Source organism: Bufo bufo, chromosome 1 (assembly GCF_905171765.1).
Source record: "Bufo bufo chromosome 1, aBufBuf1.1, whole genome shotgun sequence".
NCBI lineage: Eukaryota > Metazoa > Chordata > Amphibia > Anura > Bufonidae > Bufo > Bufo bufo.
This window is the reverse complement of record NC_053389.1, coordinates 440,100,949-440,124,289: the sequence shown is the minus strand read 5'-3', so window position 1 is coordinate 440,124,289 and position 23,341 is coordinate 440,100,949. Positions and strand designations below refer to the sequence as shown.

General features: G+C 48.8%; 1 protein-coding gene across 1 annotated transcript in view; it reads right to left on the bottom strand.

Annotated features, from left to right (window-relative positions):
• The window catches only part of UTP20 (UTP20 small subunit processome component), a 125,421-nt gene extending 102,878 nt beyond the window's left edge, over window positions 1-22,543 (bottom strand). The window contains exons 1-6 of the mRNA XM_040407229.1: window positions 22,364-22,543; window positions 19,004-19,084; window positions 8,142-8,208; window positions 7,302-7,434; window positions 6,942-7,130; window positions 3,347-3,428 (exon numbers count right to left, since the gene is read on the bottom strand). Coding sequence (XP_040263163.1) covers window positions 3,347-3,428; window positions 6,942-7,130; window positions 7,302-7,434; window positions 8,142-8,208; window positions 19,004-19,084; window positions 22,364-22,408 — 597 coding nt within the window. The 5' untranslated portion in view covers window positions 22,409-22,543. The remainder of the gene's footprint in view (window positions 1-3,346; window positions 3,429-6,941; window positions 7,131-7,301; window positions 7,435-8,141; window positions 8,209-19,003; window positions 19,085-22,363) is intronic.
• Between the last annotated feature and the right edge of the window lie 798 nt (window positions 22,544-23,341).

Below are 23,341 nucleotides of genomic sequence, written 5' to 3'. Positions count from 1 at the left end.
GTTCCGCCTATGGAAGGGGGTCGTGCACATAGCCAGTACCGAATCCGGTGAGAGTGCAGTATTCCGCCTAAAAAGGGGGGTCATGCACACGATCGGCAACAGATCCAGTGAGAGTGTAGCGTTCCGCCTAAGAAGGGGGTCACGCACATGGCCGACAGCGAATCCAGTGAGAGCGCTGCGTTCCGCCCATGGAAGGGGGTCACGCACATGGCCGGCAGTGAATCCAGTGAGAGTGCAGCGTTCCGCTTAGAGAAGGGGGTCACGCACATGGCCGGCAGCAAATCCATAGAGAGTGCAGCATTCCGCCTAGGAAGGGGGTCATGCACATGGCCAGCACCGTATCCGGTGAAGGTGCAGCATTCCGCCTAAAAGGCGGTCATGCACATGGCCAGCCGGCAGCCAGGGAGAGTGCAGTATCCCGCCTAGGAGGGGGGGGATGCACATGGCAGGCACCATAACTGGAGAGATGATGAATGCTGCCTACGGAAGGGCCGCATGCACTTGGCCAGCGCCGTATCCTGGAAGAGGGCAGGAAAACTGCCTAAAAGGGGAAATGCCCTAGCACCGATGCAGGTTGGGAGCGCAACACTATGCCGCCTGTGGAAAGAGGGCATGCAGACATGCAGCACTACTGATGAGGCTGCAGCGTCCTGCGCAGTCCAATAGAAATCTGTTATATATATATATTTTTTTTTTTTTTTTTTTTTTTTTTTTTTAAACACAGCCTCTCTGAGGCTAAAGGGGGCCACCATATAGGGGCACAGATAGTCAGGAAAAAGGGGGGGGCCAGCCATACAGGCCCATTGGGAGCCGGCCTGTACCCAAAAGGGTTAACATGGATCCGGCCTGGAGGGCGGCGCTGCGATCCCCTGGGGGCGGAGGAACCTCCCGGCGGGAAAAATTCGCGCCTGGAGAAGTTCCCGCCCCCTCCACCAGAGGCCGGAATTTTGCGGCCTAGCAGGCCGTGAGGCCGGGGTCTAAATTTGCGGCGCCCGGTATGTACCGCCGGAACCTGAGGCGGAGTGGCGCATCAAACCGGCCGCGGGTGCCCACCCCGCGGGCCGGTCGGAATTGCGGCCCAGCAGGCCGCGAAGCCTGGGCCACAATTTGCGGAGCCCCACCGACCGGCACCGACGGTCGGCCGGGGCCTGCTGAAGTCAAGCCCAAAGCCGGCCGCGGGAGCCCACCCCGCCGGCCGGAATGGCGGCTTGCCGGCCGCGGGAGCCCACCCCGCCGGCCGGAAGAGTCAGGGGCCCGGAATAGCGGCTTTCCGGCCGCGGGAGCCCACCCCGCCGGCCGGAAGAGTCAGGGGCCCGGAATGGCGGCTTGCCGGCCGCGGGAGCCCACCCCGCCGGCCGGAAGAGTCAGGGGCTCGGAATGGCGGCTTGCCGGCCGCGGGAGCCCACCCCGCCGGCCGGAAGAGTCAGGGACCCGGAATGGCGGCCTAGCAGGCCGCGGAGCCTGGGCTAAGATTTTTGCGGCGCCCGGTCGCACCAGAGTACCAATGTCGGCCGGAGGCGAGGCCTCACTCCAACACTCCGGTAGGAGATGGGGGGGGGACCCAGAGACCGGGTGCCTGTGGTAGAAATAAACTATGTTGCCGCTTCTGTAGCTGGCTGTGGAGACAGCCACTGGCTGCATGTCTATGGGAGCCAGGCAGGGGGGGGGGGGGTAAGGCAGAAGGAGATTGCCGCTCTGCAGGTGCCAGCATAGATCCAGCAGGGGACTAGAGGCCCAGTATGGGGGTCAGGCACGCAGGAGACCGGGGGGGACGGGGACGTAGGGCTGGAGAAGCCTCTCTCTTACCACAGCCGTCTTCACCCTCGGTCCATTCCAGCAGGGTCGCCCCTTCAGCTACTGGCACCGTAGTGGCAGGACGCTGGAAGAGGGACTTGGCGTGCGGGCGACCCTTGGGCTGGCGGGATGCAGGGGAGCTAGGCTGCCCTGGTCCACCTTGCCTTCTGTGGGGGAGGCAGCAGTGCGGGTGACCGGCACTGGCGCAGCTCAACCCCGGGAGAACAGAGAGGTCTAGTGCGACTCTGTTATCCCTGATGATCTGGAACAAAAAAGAAAAGAAAAAAGTAAAATCTAAAATTTAAACAAGTAGAATACAGCCCTGCAGAGCAGGGAGTGTCTTGCCTCCTTGGACACTAAGCAAAAAACTGGCAGTCTCTCTCTCCAGGCTGAGGGTATAGCTGTGGAGGAGGGGCTTAACAGCTTTCACTTAGTGTCACGCCTCCTATGGAGATGAGCTATACCCAAGGTCTTCTGTGTCCCCCAAGGAAACTGGGCGAGAAATAATAAAGTTAATGGACTTTAATGGGGTCACGGGGCTCATCCCTATTTATTATCATCTCCTTAGCAAACATCCGTGAAAATCGCATTGCATCCGCACTTGCTTGTGGATGCAATGCGTTTTTCACGCAGCCCCATTGACTTCTATGGGGCCTGCATTGCGTGAAAAACGCAGAATATAGAGCATGCTGCGATGTTCACACAACGCACAAGTGATGCGTGAAAAACAACCCTCATGTACACAGCCCCATTGAAATTAATGGGTCAGGATTCAGTGCGGGCGCAATGCGTTCAAGTCATGCATTGCACACACACGGAAAACTCGCCCGTGTGAAAGGGGCCTAAAGGTTATGTACAGGTCTAAGGTAGATGGAAGACTAAGTAATGTGATCACGCTTCTACAAATCATTTTGCTTAGAAAACATCATTAGATATAAATAATAGAGATCTGTACAGTAATGTAATGCTGAAGGCAGCAAGGGCAAATATCTACTTGGGATATTCCACGTCATACTAGAAAGTCAATGCTTCTTGTAACAAAAGGTCAGATCACTGACATTAATTTTTAACCTGCACAGGGGAAATAAAATCTTAAATCTGACTGGTTAGTATGTGAACAGACACGCTCTTTAATTGGTCTGGTTTCGTAAGAGGCCCAATCCTAGGTTTATAGCATAATACAATGAATGCTATTATATCCTATTTATACACAATATGCTGGAAGCTCTGCTTCTTAAAGGATGCCAAATGACATAAATCTGTCACTGCCCAGCTCCAGTGACACTACAACAGTGCTGATGGATTTCCCTTCGTTCTGGCTTTGAATTAAAGGGCTTCTCCATGGCAGCGTATGCTAGACACATGTAACACTAAGAGCAGCTGGAAGACAGTCCAGGGACAGGCAATGATATCTTCCTTCCCATCAGACGACAAATGTGCTTGCTAATGAAGCGGCATCAGAGGGGAGAAATAGTGAAGTCGAGGATTACCAAAATACTGAGGAGCATAATGGTAAATTGCATTGAAAATGCAAAGATCAACTGGTTCTTACCTTTCTCATTAAAAATGCAAAGCTCTCCGCAGCAAAGTTTCGGATGTGCTCCTTCTGATGAGCCAACAGTGTACTGTACAAGCTAAAAGAAGGACAGGTGTCAATGTTTCAATACTTTCCTCAAACCCTAGGATTCATCAGCCCATAAATATTGTAATTCTCTAATGTTCTGTTAAAATAAAAGACTAATTCCAGCCCAATCTAACACTGAACGTGAAGAGAGGCAGAGGGCAGACTGCGCGACGCAGTTGTGGAAGAAACCCGAGGTCGCCTGAAGAGTTACATGCATCCTACCATGACATGAACAACTATACTGTCCGACCTCCAGAAAAGGAAAGGGAATAGAATTATAGGGCCATACATATTAGACAGCAGTCAGCTGAATGCTTGTTCAGTCCACAGCTATCTCTCCCCTCTGCCCCATAAGCATGCAGGAAGGGGAAAAAATACTCTGTCAGATGCCTTCGATTGATCGTGGCGTATTTCCCCAAGAACAAAAGGATTGGACATTTTGAAATCTGGACTATCCTTATCTCCTCAAACATCCGCTGTCAGGAGGCCCCATAAACATTAGATGGTCGGCCAGTCCCTACAAAATCAAAGATTGTAAGCTCATACGAACAGGGCCCTCACTCCTCTTGACAGTGACACGAATTGTAAAGTGGGGCGGGATATGTTGACACTATATAAGATTATTATTATAATTAAATCAGGCAGCTTTGGAAGATTTAATATGTTTGGCCAGCTCAAGTCATTTCTCTAATAAAACGAACAACTCTAAAGGGTATATTAGACAGGTAGATTTTCTGCCACATAATCGCTAACAAGCATTCCTATGAACGCTCATTAGCAATCATCTGTCAGTGTAATACTGCCTCCGTGTGCTCATTCATTGGGCAATTCTGATCTTTCTGCATACTGAAAGATCTGGATTTGCCATCACCAGATAGTGCTGTGTAATCATAATCTGCCACTGGCACACCGCTGTCCTGCATGGGAACAAGTGATGGCATAGAGATCGCTGCTCCCCATGCTGCGGAGGACATTGCTGCATGTAATAGCAGCGTTCTCCTCTGCTAGCTATCTGGCGACTGCCAGGAGGGAACGATTCCTTCCTGACAACGGCTTGCAGCATCAGGGTATCTAATACACCCTTAACAAGTTGACTCCAGATATCATAGTTTCCCATCAGTGTATTATCTCAGGTTTACTGAAATTTGAACCCTAATTGGCTACCTACGATCTACTCAGAAACTGATTAGACTAAGCATGGAATAAATACACCAGCAGAAAATGGAAAGACACCATCTGGGATTGAGACGAGATTGATAAAGTATAAACTACTAGTGGTGCTTGATCAATGATCACACAACCAAGGTGGTGCACCTTTATTTTAGGTTCTGCACGGTTCAGCTTTGACCCATAGTTCAGCCAAAGATGGTCACTGGCTGCTGTGCATGGGAGATCTTTCACCCCATCCAGTCCAAGATATTCTTGATGGGCGAGATATCTGGTAACCAAGCTGGCCAGGGGCATGCTGTGTAGCACTGGCAGTGTGTGCAGCCGGACTGGTTCCACAATGTCCTGGACATACCAAATACTAGTCAATGTCCCCCCCTACACCATGACACCAAGTGTTTGTACTGTGTGTCTCCACACCATGTATAGTGGCAGCAGGCATTCTCCATACCTCCTGCAAACTCTAATGCAGCCATCATTAGTACCAAGGCAGAAGCTGCTTTCATCACTGAACACTGTTTGCCATTGATGAATGCATCATAGTTTGCAGGAAGGCTGGAGCATGCCTAAAGCTATCATGTATAATACAGAGACACACAGAACCAACACCAGATGTCATGATGTAGGGCGACATTAGCTACCAAAGCTGTTTCTGTCTGGTATTCGTGGAGGGAACATTGACCAGCCTTTGGTATGTTCAGGACATTGTGGAAACCATGCTACTTTTTTTTTACTAAGGTAGAAGATGTAGTGTTGCAACAAGATAAAGACGTCCACAAACCGCTCGCTCTACACACCACGCTCTTCAGGGTACCCAGCAGCATCCCAACTCGATTACCAGATCTGTCCCCAATCGAGAATGTCTGGGACAGGATGGGGTGACAGATCTCCCATGCACAGCAGAAAACATCTACTTTGGCTGAACTATTAGTCCAAACTGAAAGAGCTCGGAATGACATACCACAGGGGAATACACAGCATCTCTATGACCTTTACCATGCCAAACTAGCAGCCTGTATCTCACCAAAGGGTAATGCCACCCAGTATAACTGTGATCCTGCCTCAACATAAACCCAAAATAAAGGATGCACCATCTTGGTTGTGCGATGGCTGATCAAGCACCATTAGCATTATTATACTTGGTCAATCTCAGTTCAATCACATTACGTTTTCCAGGTGTCCTTTTTTCATTTTCCGGTAGTGTACAAACTCATACTTTCTAAGTTTGGGGAAAAAAAGGGCGGATGGGTTAAAAGGAAGGGCTATATACAACTCAAAATGGCATTTGTATCAACACAGACAATTCTGCAACTTTCTAATGCCTATTGTCAGGTTATTGATTATTGATCGACCTATTGGGGTCCTTCACCAAGGTAGATGGAGTTGCCATATGTCTTGTACACAGGGAATCAATGAGACATGTGCATGCTCGGTATGTCATTATTCTGAGTGAAGCCATTCATACAACCTGTATTTAAACTGATGAACAAACATAATACATAAATATGGCAGACAACTGAAATAACCAAATTACGAAATTTTCCATGCAATTTAAGAACATGTTGCAAACACAACTATAAATCATGACTATAAAGGTTATATGATTATTTCTGGGCACGATCAAGGTCATAATTCTCCTGTTGACCCTACCCTTGGCTCTATGCCTTGAGTCAAATGCAAGCTCCTTACACTCCCTTACTAAACTTGACAAATGTATTGCTCGATTATCAGCGCATTTTTAGAAAAGTACATTTGGAAAATAACAAGATGTAATGTGTTATGCATTACTTCCACATTATCACACAGTATTGTGTGCAGTGACCTCAGTTCCCTTACTTCCCACTATGCTTGATTCGCTCCCAAAGCTGATAAGGAGAGATCAGACTTACAGGAGCTTCTCTGCTCTTCAGAAGCAGTGTAGAAGCAGTTCTATTAGGTCAGGGGCTCAGCTAGCTCTGGCATGCCGCGACGCCCCGTTACCTGTGAGCTGTCTTCTATGTCTCTGTTACTAGAGATGGATCTAGCCTCACAACAGGCAGTGGACAACAAGTTAGGCGGAAGTGAAAGCCCTAGTGGCCATGACTTTACAGCTTTTTTTCAGACGGATGCAGGCAGATTTTTTAAATGACATGGTTTAGAAATTTGTGAATTACACCATTCTCTAAAATTAAATTGTGTCAAAGTACAGTGACTCTTTAAGGAAAATCTGCAATGAACGCCTACACTGGAAACTATAGACATACCAAATTCCAGTCCAGAAGGGGTTGCTTTGGGTTTCTGTGAAGGGTTAACTACTACTGTGTCTGTTACCCTACTTACAAGATCACAATGCTAAGAGTAGTGCTGTGACAAATACCTGTATATTGCTGGCATGTCCTTCACCATAATTTTCCACAGGTATTTGTACAGGTAGGATAAGGACGTGAAGGCCCATTCTATTCGTTCAGTGTCCTTTGTGTCAAGCAAGGAGGAAATGGCTTTGAAGAAATCTTGAAAATGAGGGTAGAAATCAGCCTGAAGATCTCGAGCCAGCTGGACCACCAGACTAAATGGAAGCAGAAAAGGTTTCACAATAATGCGCGCCGCCAAGTTTCATACCATGGGCATATGTATACAGCATGCATGGGGGAGAGAATGGGGAAGCAGCGCAATCTCAGTTTTACATAAAGTGAAAGGCTGGATGCCACGGGTATACTGTATAATCTCTTGTACATACTCAAGTAGAGGCTGGTAGGCAAGGCTATTCTTCACTTGTAGGTGCGTCTTCAAACTTTGCACTATGGCAGTCTGGTGGTAAACAAGCATGTGGAATGACTGGCATTTGCTGGACACTTCCCTGTAGAACGTAACTGAAGAATAGACAATAAGTCGTATATTAATAAGGAGACAGGTTGACTGGAGCCTTTCCATATAATGCAGGTCAGTGGATAAGAGTCTTGAAAATCAAACTAAGTCAATAAAAGCCAGGGACGCAATGGATGGCAATTACAACGTACCTATTCACATGTATTACATTATATATCACTTGAAAAGTTGCCAGAGATTTTATATATATATATATACACACACACACACACATATACAAAGATCCATCACACAATGGACACCACTAGTTCTCAACAGACCCCTATGACTTACTGTAGATAAATTACTCTCTCTAGAACAGAGCTCCGAAAGTGAAGGAGAGCTCACTGCGCATGCGGAGCTTCCTTTTGTTCATTTCTATCGGAGTGCTGGAATTAGCTGGCTCGGCTATTTTCGGCACTCCAATAGAAGTGAATAGAACGGTGGCTGTGCTTGCGCGGTGCACTCTCCATTCATTTCTATGGGACTTCCAATGATAGGTGAGCGCTATTCTTGGCACTCCCATAGAAAATGAATGGAGGGTGGCCGCGCATGCGCTCCTTCTAAAGATAGGTGTGGGTACCATCGGTGGCATATCCTAACAACATGCTAGCAATGTCTCAGGTGAGACAACTGGAAATGAATATGTTCATAAGACAATTCCTCTAAATACTGGCACAGTAAAGTACCATAAGTGTAAATAAGTACATACCAAAATTTTGTGTGAGGTTGAGATCTCTCCATTTCTGTAAACCTTCATAGAAATAAGTCTCAACATCCTAGATTTACGAGAGAAAAAATCCAAATGTATATTACTTTAAGTAGAATAATGATAGAATACTATTATAGTGTACCTTCAGTTTGGGGACAAAACTGATCAGTATGCATCAGTTCCGTTTTATTGCATTTTAAAATGTGGAGTGCCTTTCCCCTATCTGTGGCTGGATGCATCAACCTCCTTGAAATGATACTTCTTCCCAAGCTTTTATACACTCTTGATGCTATAATGCCGCAACGGTTTTTCACTGAACTCCCTCCTATCTCCTTTCAAATGGGAACGGGGCGGGGAGAGAGAGAACTAAACTCCATAAGGCTGCGTTCACACGGGCGAGATTTCCGCGTGGGTGCAATGCGGTAGGTGAACGCATTGCACCCGCACTGAATCTGGAGCCATTCATTTCAATGGGGCTGTTCAGATGAGCGATGATTTTCACGCATCACTTATGCGTTGCGTGAAAATCGCAGCATGCTCTATATTCTGCATTTTTCACGCAATGCAGGCCCTATAGAAGTGAATGGGGTTGCGTGAAAATCGCAAGCATCCGCAAGCAAGTGCGGATGCGGTGCGATTTTCACGCATGGTTGCTAGGTGACAGTCTATAAACTGCATTATTTCCCCTTATAACATGGTTATAAGGGAAAATAATAGCATTCTGAATACAGAATGCTTAGTAGGTGATCAATTGAGGGTTAAAAAAAAATAAAAAAATTAACTCACCTTCTCCTCTTGTTCGCGTAGTTCTCCCGGTCTTTAGTTCTTTAAAAGATGAACTATGGGCTAAAGGACCTTTGGTGACGTCAGATCACATGCTCCAATCACATGGTACATCACATGAACTCGCCATGCCCTTCACAAAATACCTTGGGGTGTCTTCTTTCCAAAATGGGGTCACTTGTGGGGTATTTATACTGCCCTAGCATTTTAGGGGACCTAAAGCGTGAGAAGTAGTTTGGAATCCAAATGCGTAAAAATGCCCTGTGAAATCCTAAAGGTACTCATTGGAATTTGGGCCCCTTTGCGCACCTAGGCTGCAAAAAAGTGTCACACATGTGGTATCGCCATACTCAGGAGAAGTAGGGCAAAGTGTTTTGGGGTGTATTTTTACATATACCCATACTGTGTGTGAGAAATATCTCTGTAAATGACAACTTTTTAAAAAAAATTATACAAAATTTACAGAGATATTTCTCTCACCCAGCATGGGTATATGTAAAAATACACCCCAAAACACATTGCCCTACTTCTCCTTTGGCACAAGTTAGCGGAAAATTATTATAATTTTTTTTTTTTTTCTCTTACAAAGTCTCATATTCCACTAACTTGTGATAATTTATTTTTTTTTTTTTACATGAACTCGCCATGCCCCTCATGAAATACCTTGGGGTGTCTTCTTTCCAAAATGGGGTCACATGTGGGGTATTTATACTGCTCTGGCATTTTAGGGGCCCTAAAGTGTGAGAAGAAGTCTGGAATATAAATGTCTAATAAATTTTACGCATTTGGATTCCGTGAGGGGTATGGTGAGTTCATGTGAGATTTTATTTTTTGTCACAATTTAGTGGAATATGAGACTTTGTAAGAAAAAACTAAAAAACAAAAAAAATAATCAATTTCCGCTAACTTGTGCCAAAAAAAAAAAATCTTCTATGAACTCGCCATGCCCCTCAAAAGTGATCTTTATAGCGCCGCAGTGATTTTACGGTGTTTTTGCAGTGATCAGAAAAAAAAAATTCTGTCACTGCGGTGGGGCGGACTGAACGCAAGTGTGCGCACAAGATCAGGCCTAATCGGGCAAACACTGCATTTTTTGTAGAGCCTATAGAACATGTTCTATTCTTGTCCGCAATTGCGGACAAGAAAAGGCATTTTCTATATAGTTCTGGCAATGTGTGGATCCGCAAAATGCGGAAAGCACATTGCCGGTGTCCATGTTTTGCGGATCCGTGGTGTCCGTGTTTTGCGGATCCGTGGATCCGCAAAACACATACGGACGTCTGAATGAAGCCTTACAGGGGGGTGATCAGGGGTTAATAAGTGACGGGGGGGGGAAGGGGGGAGTGTAGTGTGGTGATTGGTGCTACTTTACAGAGCTGCCCGTGTCCTCTGGTGGTCGATCCAAGCAAAAAGGACCACCAGAGGACCAGGTATATCAGACGCTGTTAACAAAACAGCGTCTGATATACCTTTCAGGGGTTAAAAAAAATCGCATCTACAGCCTGCCAGCGAATGATCGGCGTTGGCAGGCTGTAGATCAGCTCGTTTACCTTCCGATCCTGTGAACGCGCGCTCCTGTGTGCGCGCGTTCACAGGAAATGTCGCATCTCGCGAGATGACGCGCCGATGCGTCCAAGAGGAACAAACCGACCGCCCGCAGGACGCATCCCTGCGTTAGGTAGTCAGGGGGAGGTTAAACAGCATGAGGAGTCTTATTGGCCAGGCAACGCTTCCCTGGAAGCTCTGCCTCTAATGCTACCAGATGTAAGGTAGCTTTCCTATAAGTTAATATTCGACCTTTTAAAAGGCCTAGGTCGAACATTGACTTATAGGATAGCTACCTTACATCTGGTAGCATTAGAGGCAGAGCTTGCTAACAGCTCATTTGCATACCATGTTCCCAGAATTCCAGTGTTGCCTGGCTTATAACACTTTATAGAATTCAGAAAACTGGGCTGTAAAAATAAAAAATACATTTTTTTTTTACAGGAAAATGGTGCTTTAAGCCCTAACTTTCTTTATCACAAGGGATAACAGGAGATCACCCCACAATTCGCTAACCATTTTCTCCTAAGTACAGTAACACCATATACTGCCGTTTAGGAATATGCCAGGGCCCAGAAGGGAAAGAGCGGCATCTGGATTTTCTAACATGGAATTTGCTGAAATCGTTTTTAAGAGCCATAACTTTTTTTTATTCTTTTGTTGACTGAGCTGCGTGAAAATTCATTTTTTGTTGGACAAGCTGTGGTTTTTATTGGCACCATTTTGGGATACATTTGGCTCTCTAATCGCTATTTATCTCATTTTTTGGGAAGTGGGCATTCTGTCTGTTTTTTTTATTTTTTTATGGGGTTCACCATGTGGTATATATGATAATGACTTTTTTTTGCAGGTTGATACGATTATGGTAATAAATTTATATTGGGTTTTTTTTTTCATGTTTTACTACTGTTGCATAATAAAAACACTTTTTGTTGAAAACCTGTTATATTGTGCATCGCCATATACTAACATCCATAACGTTTTTATTTTTCTGCCAATGTAGATGTCTGAGGACTTGCCTTTTGCAGAACAGACTGTACTGTTTATCGGTACCATTTTGGGGTACATATGCCTTTTTGATTGCATGGTAATATGTTTTTTGGGAGATGAATTTTAATTTTTTTTACAGCGTTCACCTGATGGGGTAGATAATGTGTTATTTTTATAAAGCCAATCATTACAGATGTGGTGATACCAAATAAGGAGACTTTTGTATTACTTACCAGTAAAGTCTCTTTCTCGCTCTTCCTTGGGGGACACAGGAAACCATGGGTATAGCTCTGCTCCCTAGGAGGCGTGACACTAAGTGAAAGCTGTAAGCCCCTCCTCCATCAGCTATACCCTTCAGCCTGGAGAAGAGACTGCCAGTTGCGTGTCCAAGTAGTGAAAGATAACCACCAACCGGAAAAAAGAACTGTCGAGCCCCAACGGGGGCAACCAAGCCGGAACCACAACTGTAACCCAAATGAAGGGCGGGTGCTGTGTCCCCCAAGGAAGAGCGAGAAAGAGACTTTACTGGTAAGTAATACAAAAGTCTCCTTTTCTCGCCCATATTCCTTGGGGGACACAGGAAACCATGGGACGTTCCAGAGCAGTCCCAGAAGGGAGGGACCAGAACAAACTAGACCAACACCAGAGGCATCAATCAACTGCCGCCTGCAACACCAGACGGCCTAAAGCAGCGTCAGCCGACGCATGAGTATGCACCCTGTAGAACTTGGTGAAGGTGTGCAAGGAGGACCAAGTGGCCGCCTTGCAAATCTGCTCCGTAGAAGCCCGATTCCTCTGAGCCCAGGAAGCCCCGACCGCTCTAGTGGAGTGAGCGGTAACACCGAGGGGCGGAACCTTGCCCTTGGCGAGATAAGCCTCAGTAACAGCCATCTTGACAAAACGGGCGATAGCAACTTTGGATGCCGCCATCCCTCTGCGCGACCCCTCCGGAACCACAAAGAGCGAGTCAGTACGCCTGAAAGAGCTGGTTACCTCCAGGTAAACCTTGAGCGCCCTGACAACGTCCAGGCGATGAAGCTTCCTCTCCCGCGGGTGGGAAGGGGAAGGACACAAAGAGGGGAGAACGATGTCCTCGTTCAGATGAAAGGCGGAGACCACCTTAGGAAGGAAGGAAGGGACCGGACGAAGAACTACCTTGTCCTGGTGGAACACTAGGAAAGGTTCCAGATAGGAGAGTGCAGCCAATTCGGACACCCTCCGAAGAGAGGTGACGGCTACAAGGAAAATAACCTTGCAGGACAGAAGTCGCAAGGAAACCGTCCGCAGAGGCTCGAAAGGAGAAGCCTGGAGCGCTAAGAGAACCAGGTTCAGGTCCCAGGGCGGTACCGGAGGGCGAAACGGGGGAACCGCGTGAGCCACGCCCTGAAGGAAGGTCTTGACAGGACCAAGGGGGGCCAGTGGGCGCTGAAACAAAATGGACAGCGCAGACACCTGACCCTTCAAAGAACTAAGGCCCAGACCTTGGGCAAGTCCGCTCTGCAGGAAGGACAAAACGGTGGGAAGAGAAAAGCGGAGCGGAGGAATCCCCAGATCGGCACAGAACCCCAAATAGGTCCTCCAGGTCCTATAATAGATCCTAGAAGAGGACGGCTTACGGGCGCGGATCATGGTGCGGACGACGTCCGCAGAAAAACCCCTACGTGTCAGGACGGTGGTCTCAACAACCACGCCGTCAAACGTAGGGACCTTAAACGCGGGTGGAAGATTGGTCCCTGAGAGAGAAGATCTTCCCTGGCGGGCAGCGGCCACGGCGCGTCTGCCAGGAGCAGCATGAGGTCGGCATACCAAGACCGGCGGGGCCAGTCCGGAGCGACCAGAATCACCGAGACGCCTTCCGCCGCGATCTTCCGAAGGACCTTGGGCAGGAGTGGGATGGGAGGAAATATGTATGGACGCGCGAAGCCTCGCCAAGGAAGAACGAGGGCGTCGGCTCCGCAGGCTCCCGGATCCCTGGCCCTGGACAGATAGGCGGGGACCTTGTGATTGAATTTGGAGGCCATGAGGATCACGTCCGGTATGCCCCAACGAAGGCAAATGGCCTCGAACACCTCCGGGTGAAGAGACCACTCGCCGGGGTCGACGGTGGTGCGACTGAGGAAGTCCGCCGCCCAATTGTCCACCCCTGGAATAAAAATTGCAGATAGGGCCGGGACGTGGGCTTCCGCCCAACGGAGAATGCTGGTGACCTCCCGCATTGCTGCAACGCTGCGAGTGCCCCCCTGGTGGTTTATGTACGCCACGGCCGTGGCGTTGTCCGATTGCACACGAACTGGATGACCCTTCAGCAGATGAGTCCAGTGTCGCAGAGACAGAAGGGCCGCTCTCAGCTCCAGGACATTGATCGAGAGTTTGGACTCCGATGGAGACCAAATGCCCTGGACGGATCGGGGAGGAAACACGCCTCCCCAGCCCAAGAGACTGGCATCGGTTGTAACCACCAACCAGTTGAGCGGCAGAAAGGACCTGCCCAGAAGAGGGGACTGCAACCACCAGCGGAGAGATGACCGCACCGGAGGCGATAGATGGAAGGGATGATCCAGAGACTCCGGCGATTTGTCCCAGGAGGAGAGGATCGCCCGTTGGAGAGGGCGGGAGTGAAACTGCGCAAATGGGATCGCCTCGAAGCAGGCAACCATCTGCCCCAAGACCCGCATGCAGAAGCGGAAGGACGGTCGACGGTGGAGAAGGAGACCCCGAATCGCCCGACGGAGGGTCAGTCGTTTTTCCGAGGGAAGACGTACCTCCGCCGCTTCCGTGTCTAAAAGCATTCCCAGGAAGACCAGTTGTCTGGCGGGAGGAAGGGAGGACTTGGGGAAGTTAATGACCCAACCGAATCTCGCCAGAGTCTCTAGAGTGAGATCCACGCTGGCAACCGCTTGGGAAAGGGACGGAGCCTTGATGAGGATATCGTCCAAGTACGGTAGCAGAAAAACACCCCTGGAACGGAGTAAGGCCAAAACCGGGGCCAGGACCTTGGTGAACACCCGGGGGGCTGTTGCCAGCCCAAAGGGAAGGGCGACAAACTGGAAGTGGAGGTCCCCCACGGCAAATCGGAGGAAGCGATGGTGACACCGGGCTACCGGAACATGGAGGTAGGCATCCTGTATATCGATGGAAGACATGAAATCTCCCTGCTCCAGGGAAGCCACCGCGGAACGGAGGGACTCCATCCGAAACCGTCGAAGGAGGAGAAAACGGTTGAGCTTTTTGAGGTCCAAAATGGCCCGCACCGAACCTCCCTTCTTGGGAACTACAAAGAGGTTCGAATAGAACCCTTGGAACCTTTCCTCTAGAGGAACGGGGGTAATCACCCCCCTGTCCAGTAAGGCTTGAACAGCCGCGGAGAACGCAGCCGCGCTTTTCGGGTCCCGCGGGGGGCGGGAGCGAAAGAACCGATCTGGAGGGAAGGACGCAAATTCGATTTTGTATCCTGAGAACACAATTTCGAGAGCCCAGGCGTCGGAGACGTGAGCCATCCAGATGTCCCTGAAAAGGAGGAGCCGGCCCCCCCACCCGGGTGGGTGGGGGCGCGCCTTCAGGCAGAGGACTGCTTTGCTGCGGGTGTGCGGGCAGCCTGCGGCCTGCGCCAGGAGGGCTGCGCCCGAAAAAACGGCTTCCTACGCTTATCCTGGGGAGGGGCCGAAGCGGCAGCTGCGGGGGGAGCCCCAGAGGTCCTGCGGGAGGACCGAAAACGAGACGCACCGGGGCGTCCGCGGGGGGCGCCCCTGGCTTGGGGTTGAGGAAGATGGGTGCTTTTACCACCCGTGGCCTCCGAAATAAGCTCGTCTAGGCGGACCCCGAAAAGGCGGGAACCCGCAAACGGTAGCCCCGCCAAGGAACGTTTGGAGGCAGCGTCCGCTTTCCAAACCTTCAGCCAGAGCTCCCTCCTGACGGAAACCGCCAGGGCGGAGGAGCGTGCAATAAGGGCTCCCGCATCAAGGGAGGCCTCACAAACAAAATTCCCGGCCCGAATAATAAGCTGGGCCAAGGAACGTAGGTCCTGGATGGGGACGTCCGAGTCCAACTCCTGTTCCAGCTGCGCACCCCAAGCAGAGATTGCTTTACCTGCCCAAGCAGAGGCAAAAACCGGTCTGAGAGCAGAACCGGAGGCAGCAAAAATGCCCTTGGAAAGGGTCTCCATGCGACGGTCCTCCGCTGACTGAAGAGAGGACCCGTCGGGAACAGGGATGGCCGTGTTCTTTGACAGACGGGCCACAGGGGGGTCCACCTTGGGTGGGGACGACCAGGTGGCCACGACATCGGCTGGAAAAGGATAGCAAATGTCCAGCTTCTTGGGATTGACAAAACGGGCGTCCGGGCGAGCCCAAGCCTTAGACACCACGGAGGAGAAATCAGAGTGGATTGGAAAGACTTTTGAGGCCTGCCTGGGTCTGATAAAGGAGACGCTAGCTGCGTCAGAGCTAGGGGGGTCATCTTGCACCTTAAAGGTGTCACGAATATCCGAGATGAGTTGACCCATCGCTGAGGCTAGCTTGGACGGCAGGGCCGAGTCCATTTCCAAATCTGAAACCGCCAATTCACCTTCAGAGAGCGAATCCTTTGGAGAGGAGAGGCTCGTCTGAGTGCGCACGCGTGGCGGGGAGAGGGAGGCATCCGAGGAGGAGGCTCGCTCTACTCTAAGACGCTTCTGAGAGTGCCTAGCTCGGGAGGGGTCACTAAGAAGGGGTGAACCCGCTGCAGCGGCAGAAGCGGTGGACCCGGAGGGCGCGACAGTAAGAGTGGCGTCCTGCGGGGTAGGCGGCCTGTCTATTAGGCGGCCCACGACATGAGTGAGGCTTTCCACGGCCTGGGACAGGGATCTAGCCCAGTCAGGCGGGTCAGAGGAAGCAGGGAGCGACACAGCGGGCGACTGAGGCTGCGGTGGAACTCGGCATGCAGGACAGTGCGGATCAGACTGCCCCCGGGGAAAAGGTTCCCTACAAGCAGTACAGGCATGGTACCAAGGCTTGGCGGCTGCAGAAGGGTCTGACATGGTGGAAAAAAATGTTGCCTTAAAGTGGGAGACCCCAGGGCAAAAGGAACGGGGATTACACCCAACAACAGTACTGGTGGCACGGAGGGGGTTAACAGTCCTACCAGACCCGGATGATGCAAGCGGCAGCAGCAAGGGGAGCAGACTGAAGGAGGCTGTGGAGGAGAGGCAGCAGGCACGGGGATGAATAGCTTCAGGATCGGACGCAGAGAGGATTCCACGCAGCACTATGCGATGTGGAGCTCGACGAAACCGGAAGTAGCGGAGCGCTGTGAAGCTCCGCCCACCCCTTGCCGCGCTGTAAGAGACGCAGAGCCGCGCGCGCGCGGCAAAATGATTTTAACCCCCGAGGTGGATGAGTGCCGGCCAGATGAAATGGCGCCGCCAAGAAAACGGCCCCCGCCGCGCCTGATATGGCAGACGGCCTCCTGCCTACAGCCGTCCCCTGAAGGCAAAGTCCGTGCCCTGCCGCTAAATAAAGGATTTTGCCCAGATAAAGTCCCCCCCCCCAAATGATACCCGGTAAGGTTGCCGGTACGAAATGCCCATGGGGGGGGATGTAGCAGCGGTGGGAGGAAGGAAGGGGAGGCTGGAGCAGCCACTCTCACCATACGCTGTCTTCGCCCTCAATCCATCCAGCAGGGTCGCCCCTTCAGCTACTGGCACCGCAGTGGCAGGAAGCCGGGGGAGGGACTTGGCGTGCGGGCGACCCTTGAGCTGGCGGGACGCAGGGGAGCGAGGCTGCCCTGGTCCACCTTGTCTTCTGTGGGGGAGGCGGCAGTGCGGAATTACCGGCACTGGCGCAACTCAACCCCGGGAGAAACAGAGGGGTCTAATGCGCCTCTGTTGTCCCTGTAAGTAGAAAAAAATCGAATTAAAACAACAAAAAACGCAAAAATAAAAATTATAGGAAAACAACCCTGCATAAGCAGGGGGTGTCTTGCCTCCTTGGACACTAAGCAAAAACTGGCAGTCTCTTCTCCAGGCTGAAGGGTATAGCTGATGGAGGAGGGGCTTACAGCTTTCACTTAGTGTCACGCCTCCTAGGGAGCAGAGCTATACCCATGGTTTCCTGTGTCCCCCAAGGAATATGGGCGAGAAATGTTTTTTCTATTTTTTACAAATTTTAAATGACTAGGGGAATTAGGGGAAAGGAAAGTTGTTGTTTTTTTCACAACTGAAACTTTTATTTTTTTATACCATACTTTTTTTATATATATATATATATATATATATATATATATATATATATATATATATATATATATTTGTATTTTACACTTTGTGCCCCCATAAGTTCATACAACACATTTGGGGACATTTAACATTCTTTTTTTACTGCCGATTTCTCCTGTAAGGCCAAGTTCACGCTTCAGTTATATGGTCAGTTTTATCCATCAGTTAGGGTTGTTTCACATTTGCATTATGCAGATCTGACAGACAGTTGCGGCTGGGAACAGCCTGCCGGATCCGTGAATACCGTGCGCTGCCTATATACCGTCCGGCCCCATTCACTAAAATAGAGACCGGCTGAGCAGCCTGGCAAATATGCTGAGGAGTGGCCAGACAAATACCGCTGTGTGCAGCAGTTTTCCGTCCGGCTGGTTCTCGGCATACTTGCCGGGTAGCAGATGAATCTCCGCCAGTCCCCATTACAGTGAATGGGGCCGGCCGGTATCTAGGCAGTGCACGGTAGCACCCGGTATTCATGGATCCTGTAGGCTGTTTCTGGCCAAAGCAGGATGTTCATAGTCTAGTCAGGAACCAGTTAATTCATCAGAATAGCACTCTCGCAACTTTTGAGTAACTCCAGACCTTATATAATATCCCTAAATCGTGTTTCTATGGATTCCTCAAAGTACATCATACCTTAAAGGGGTTGTGCAAGAATTTGGTAGCCATTCAGGTCCCATTCTGTGGAACCAGAAATGGAAAGATAACTCATCTGCTTCCCGTTCCTTCTTCTACTGGCCTGCAATGCTCATCTGGGCTCCAGCAATTTCAACATCCAGTTTGACATCACCGCAGCCAATCACAGGCCGTGGTGGTGTCAGGTTCCGCTTTTGTCATGACAAATGGTCACATGGTTGCAAGAGGAACCTGACACTGCTGCGACCTGTGATTGGTGGTGGTGATGTCAAACTGGATGCTGACATCACTGGAGCCCAGGAGAGCACTGCAGGCCAGGAGAACAGGGAGCGGAGAGCCAGCACTGGGAAACAAGTAAGTCATCTTTCCTTTGCAGGTCCTGCAGAATTGGGGGAGGGGGGTTGCCAAAAAAAAAAAAACATTCTTTCACACACCCTTTAAATATGAAGTTTCCAACACCACTAGAAGTGGTGGATAGATGCAGACTAACCCCAGATCCCAGTCTGACATGTGATAGGTGACTTATAATACTGAATATACAAGAAATGTGCAGCTTCCAGAACAAACAATTAGGGATGAGCGAATCGACTTCGGATGAAACATTGTATTTTATCTGCTTATCTTAGATACAGTGAATGAAGAAGGGCGCAGCACAGCTTACCTCTGAAAAGGCTTCTGTTCTGTCAATGCGATGTATGATGTCAATGTTGACATTTGCTAATCTTTCCGAAAATGTCAAAAACTAAAGAAAAATGGAAAAAGAAACAAATATATTAAATAATTCTAAAACTGAGCAACATAGTATCCATCATATATCAAACACAGTAATTTAGAGTTATAAGAAGTTATGATTAAATAATAAAATGTAATTAATTTTCAATTTAAAGGGGAAGAGGTGGTCAGCAGTACTTGCCTTTCATCGCACCGCCAATACCACGCTCTTGCCGTGATCAAGTGACTGCAGCTCTTCCAAGTCCTATTTCCTCCTGTTCAGTTGCATAATGTATATGCAGCTGAGCAGGAAGACACAGGAGCACATCCGGTCAGGACCTCAGCTGAAGAGTCTGCAGCCTGGTCACGTGATCATGGAATAAGTGGCGTGACGGAAGGGTACCTTGCAGCACTGGGGTCCTAGGTTCAAATCTAACCAAGGACAACATCAGCATGGAGTTTGTATGTTCTCCCGCTACTTGCGTGGGTTTCCTCCGATACTCCACATACTGATAGGGAACTTACATTGTGAGCTTTAATGGGGACAGCAAGTGATGACAATGTCTGTAATGCGCTGCAGAATATGTCAGCGATAGATCAGGGAGTAAAAAATAAATAAACTGTCGTGTCCATTGTCAGATATCCTATTGGAATTAGAGGAGGGTCCTTCATTCAGGATCCCCAGAACAACCCTCTCTCTAAAGGACCTTCGGTTGATGTGAATGAGCACTGTGCAATGCCTCCCCTGTGGTGGCACTGACTGGTTTCCACAGAGATTACAGTTCATTTCTGGGGGTCCCAGCAGGACAACTCTTCAGTGTATTGTCAAGGGGCCCTTATTAATCACTAGAACAGATGATCCCTGCATGTACATGGCTGCTTAAAAGGGTTAACATATCCTCAAGGTAGGTCATCATGATCACATTGGTAGGGGTCAGAGTCCTGGCACCCCCGCCGATCAGCTGCCGCTCTCATGAGCACTGCGGACTCCCAGCAGCTTACCAGTTACAGCGCCATACGTAGTATACTGGCTGTGCTTGGTATTGCAGCTCAGCCCCATTACCCTCCATGTGAACGATGTACGGTGATGTCACATGGCCTAGGAAGAGGCTGCGGCACTCACGGTGCACCGGCCTCTTCTAACAGCTGATCAGCAGGGTTCCCGGGAGTTGGACCCAGAATAACTCCTTTAAAAGGGGTTGTCCGAGTTTAGAGCTGAACCCGGACATAGCCCTATTTTCACCCCTCCTGCCCCCCCCCCCCTGAATCGCGTAGGGAAAGGGCTTTTTGTTTATATTATTACACTGCTAGGCAGAGGTTTCCATCTAGCAGTGTTCCTGGTGACATCACCGCCTCTAATGGGCGGGCTTTAGAGTCGTTTTACAGGCTAGGGCAGCGTTAAAGCCCACCCATTAGTGCCTGTGACGTCACCAGGCTCACTACTAGGCGGAAGCCTCCACCTAGCTTACCCATGGAGAGCCCAGGACGTCACTGGATCTCATAAAAAAGCCCTTGCTCTGCACGATTCAGGAGAGTATCGGAGCATGAAATGTTCTGATACTTATATCAGGGGGGCCCAGAGGGGTGAAGATGGAGATATGTCTGGGTTTAGCTCTGAACCCAGACAACCCCTTTAAGGGTACTTACACACTAGCATTGTTAGAATCCGGCAGGCAGTTCTGGGAAACCGTATACAAACGGATAGCTTTTTTCCTGGATGCGTTAGAAGTTCCAGGGATGCTCAACCTGCGGCCGTCCAGCTGTTGCAAAACTACAACTCCCAGCATGCCTGGACAGTCTACAACTATCATCCTACAGCAGGGCATGGTGGGAGTTGTAGTTTTACAACAGCTGGAGGGCCGCAGGTTGAGCATCCCTGCTAGACAGATCCGGTGATATACGGGATCCGTCTCATCCGGAATAATGGATCCGTATTTAAATTTTTTCAAAGATCAAACGCGAAAGTGGCTCCTCCTATATCCCGGCGCATGAACAGACTGGAAAAACGGATCCTGCGATGCGGCAATTTCCGGATGTGGCAAGTGCGGTATTATTCCGGGATTTTGCCCAGAAAAAATACCACAGCAAGCTGCGGTATCTTGTCCAGTCAAGTACCGTACAAGGGGCGGAACGGAAGACATCCTGATGCATACTGAACGGATTTCTTTCCATTCAGAATGCATTAGGACAAAACTGATGCGTTTTTTTCCGGTATTGAGACCCTTTACCGGATTTCAATACCGGAAAAGAATAACCCTAGTGTGAAAGTACTCTAATTCATACACTATGTAAGTTTCTATTTCTTCCACTGAGTTTGAAGTGATTAGCGGGGGCCCATAGGTAAGTGAAGGTTATGGTTTTAATATCATTTTCGTCACTATAATAACACAGACTGGGGTCATTTCTCAAAACTTGTGCAAAGTAGAACTGGCTTAGTTGTCCATAGTAGCCAATCAGATTCCTCCTTTCATTGTCCTAAGGAGCCCTGAAAGATGAAATCTGGTTGGTTGCTATGGGCAACAAAGCCATTTTTCCTTTACACCAGTTTTGATAAATCTCCCTCTTTATCTCCAGAAGATGAAATACTGACTGAAGTGTTCAGTGCTGCATCCATATGACTGTATAGCATAGCCAATCCCTGGCCTCATTGGTATATAGCAAAAGCCCACTGAGGCCAGCGACTGGCTACAGCTGCCATATGTGGTATGTGACAACCATGAAAACAAAGCCCAGAGAGGAGGAGCTGGGCGGTGGCACTGCAATGGAGGGGCTTCGGACTAGTGTGTCTAGCTTTTTTCCCCCCATGCCTTAAATTATTTATATTTTTTTTTAAGTCAGACAACCCTTTAAGGGATTATTCATAGCGTTGAGCGAACACGTGTTTTAAGTTTTAAGTTTGGCGTACAAGGTTAAGGTTATCTAATAATTCCATTATGGATTCCGGACCATAACTTATGGTCTGTGGTAGTGGAATCCATAACGGAATTCTTAGATAACCCAAACTTAAAACCACACGTTCGCTCATCCCTTATTAACCTCCAAGAGCAGAACTGACTGCGTACTGACAACCAATATATGGAAGAATGTATCCACAGAGCCCCACACTGGTCATGCGGCACTGTCCCTTTAACAGGCAAAAGCAATCAATCAATTAACTTTATTTATAAGGCTCAGAACACCACTCAATGTATATACCCCCACTAGGTACGTCCATGTGTTCAGTACATGCTGGGACTTGTAGTCCTACAGAACCAAATCTTCCATGTTGTGACCGTACAGTGACTGCTACACTGTATGCAGGAGACATTACCTTGAACGTGTTTTCGGCCTTGTGGTGAGAGGATTTTGTCTTCATGGCTGCCGAGAGGTAGGATCTGTACTACGGCGACAATGAAGCAGAGAATGCGCGTTATCGTATTACTGTATTACACTTTTTCATCCACAGCAACAAAAAGACACGTTGTTAGATACTGGGAGCTGCCATGTTGCCTCGGAGAATCAGGCAGGATTTCCGGCTTCCACTTACCAACCACAATATGAAAACGTACTTGCTCACGCGACAGTCGCCATTTTGTGATTGGCAGCGGCAAGGCTCTGCGCATGCGCTTCTGCTGCCCAGTGGCTCAGGCAGGTTATAGGCAGTACTGTGAGGCTATCCGGAGTCCGGACGCCTGGCTGCGTTTATTACTGCTAGTAGCCGAATAGAAAACTTAAAAACCATAACATCAGGGCCAAAAAAAGCACAAGCATTGAAAAACGCCACTAAAAACGTGTGAATCCACTATAAAGACCCCAACACACACCTTTTTTGGCATTCTTCCATCGCTAGAAAAAATGCCATGGAAACCACTTGTGTTTTTTTCCATATTAAATGAGTTTTTTGTGTCTTTTTTTAAGTAGTGTTTTATGCTAAAACTTGGAATGTTTTTTTTTTTTTCTGCCATTCTTTACCTATAGAGAAAGAGTTATAAAACACCAGAAAAAAAACAGCTTCACACAGAGCTTTTTGGCATAGATTTTGATGGATCAGAAGTGATGTGAACCTAGCCAACATTTCTTTACAATTCTTTGTGAGATTTAAAAAAGAAAAAAAAACATGATTTTGTAGAACGCTGATTTTCTTTTGTGTTATTGATTCATTGTGGAAATTTTAGAGGTGGGACGAATCCAATTTTTTTCAAATCCGTATCCGAAAAGGTTCTCGAATCTTTCGAATCTCGAATCCTACGAATCCTACCTTGGCATTAGGCATGTATAAAGTTATTGGTTTGGAGGGGTTAATGGAAAC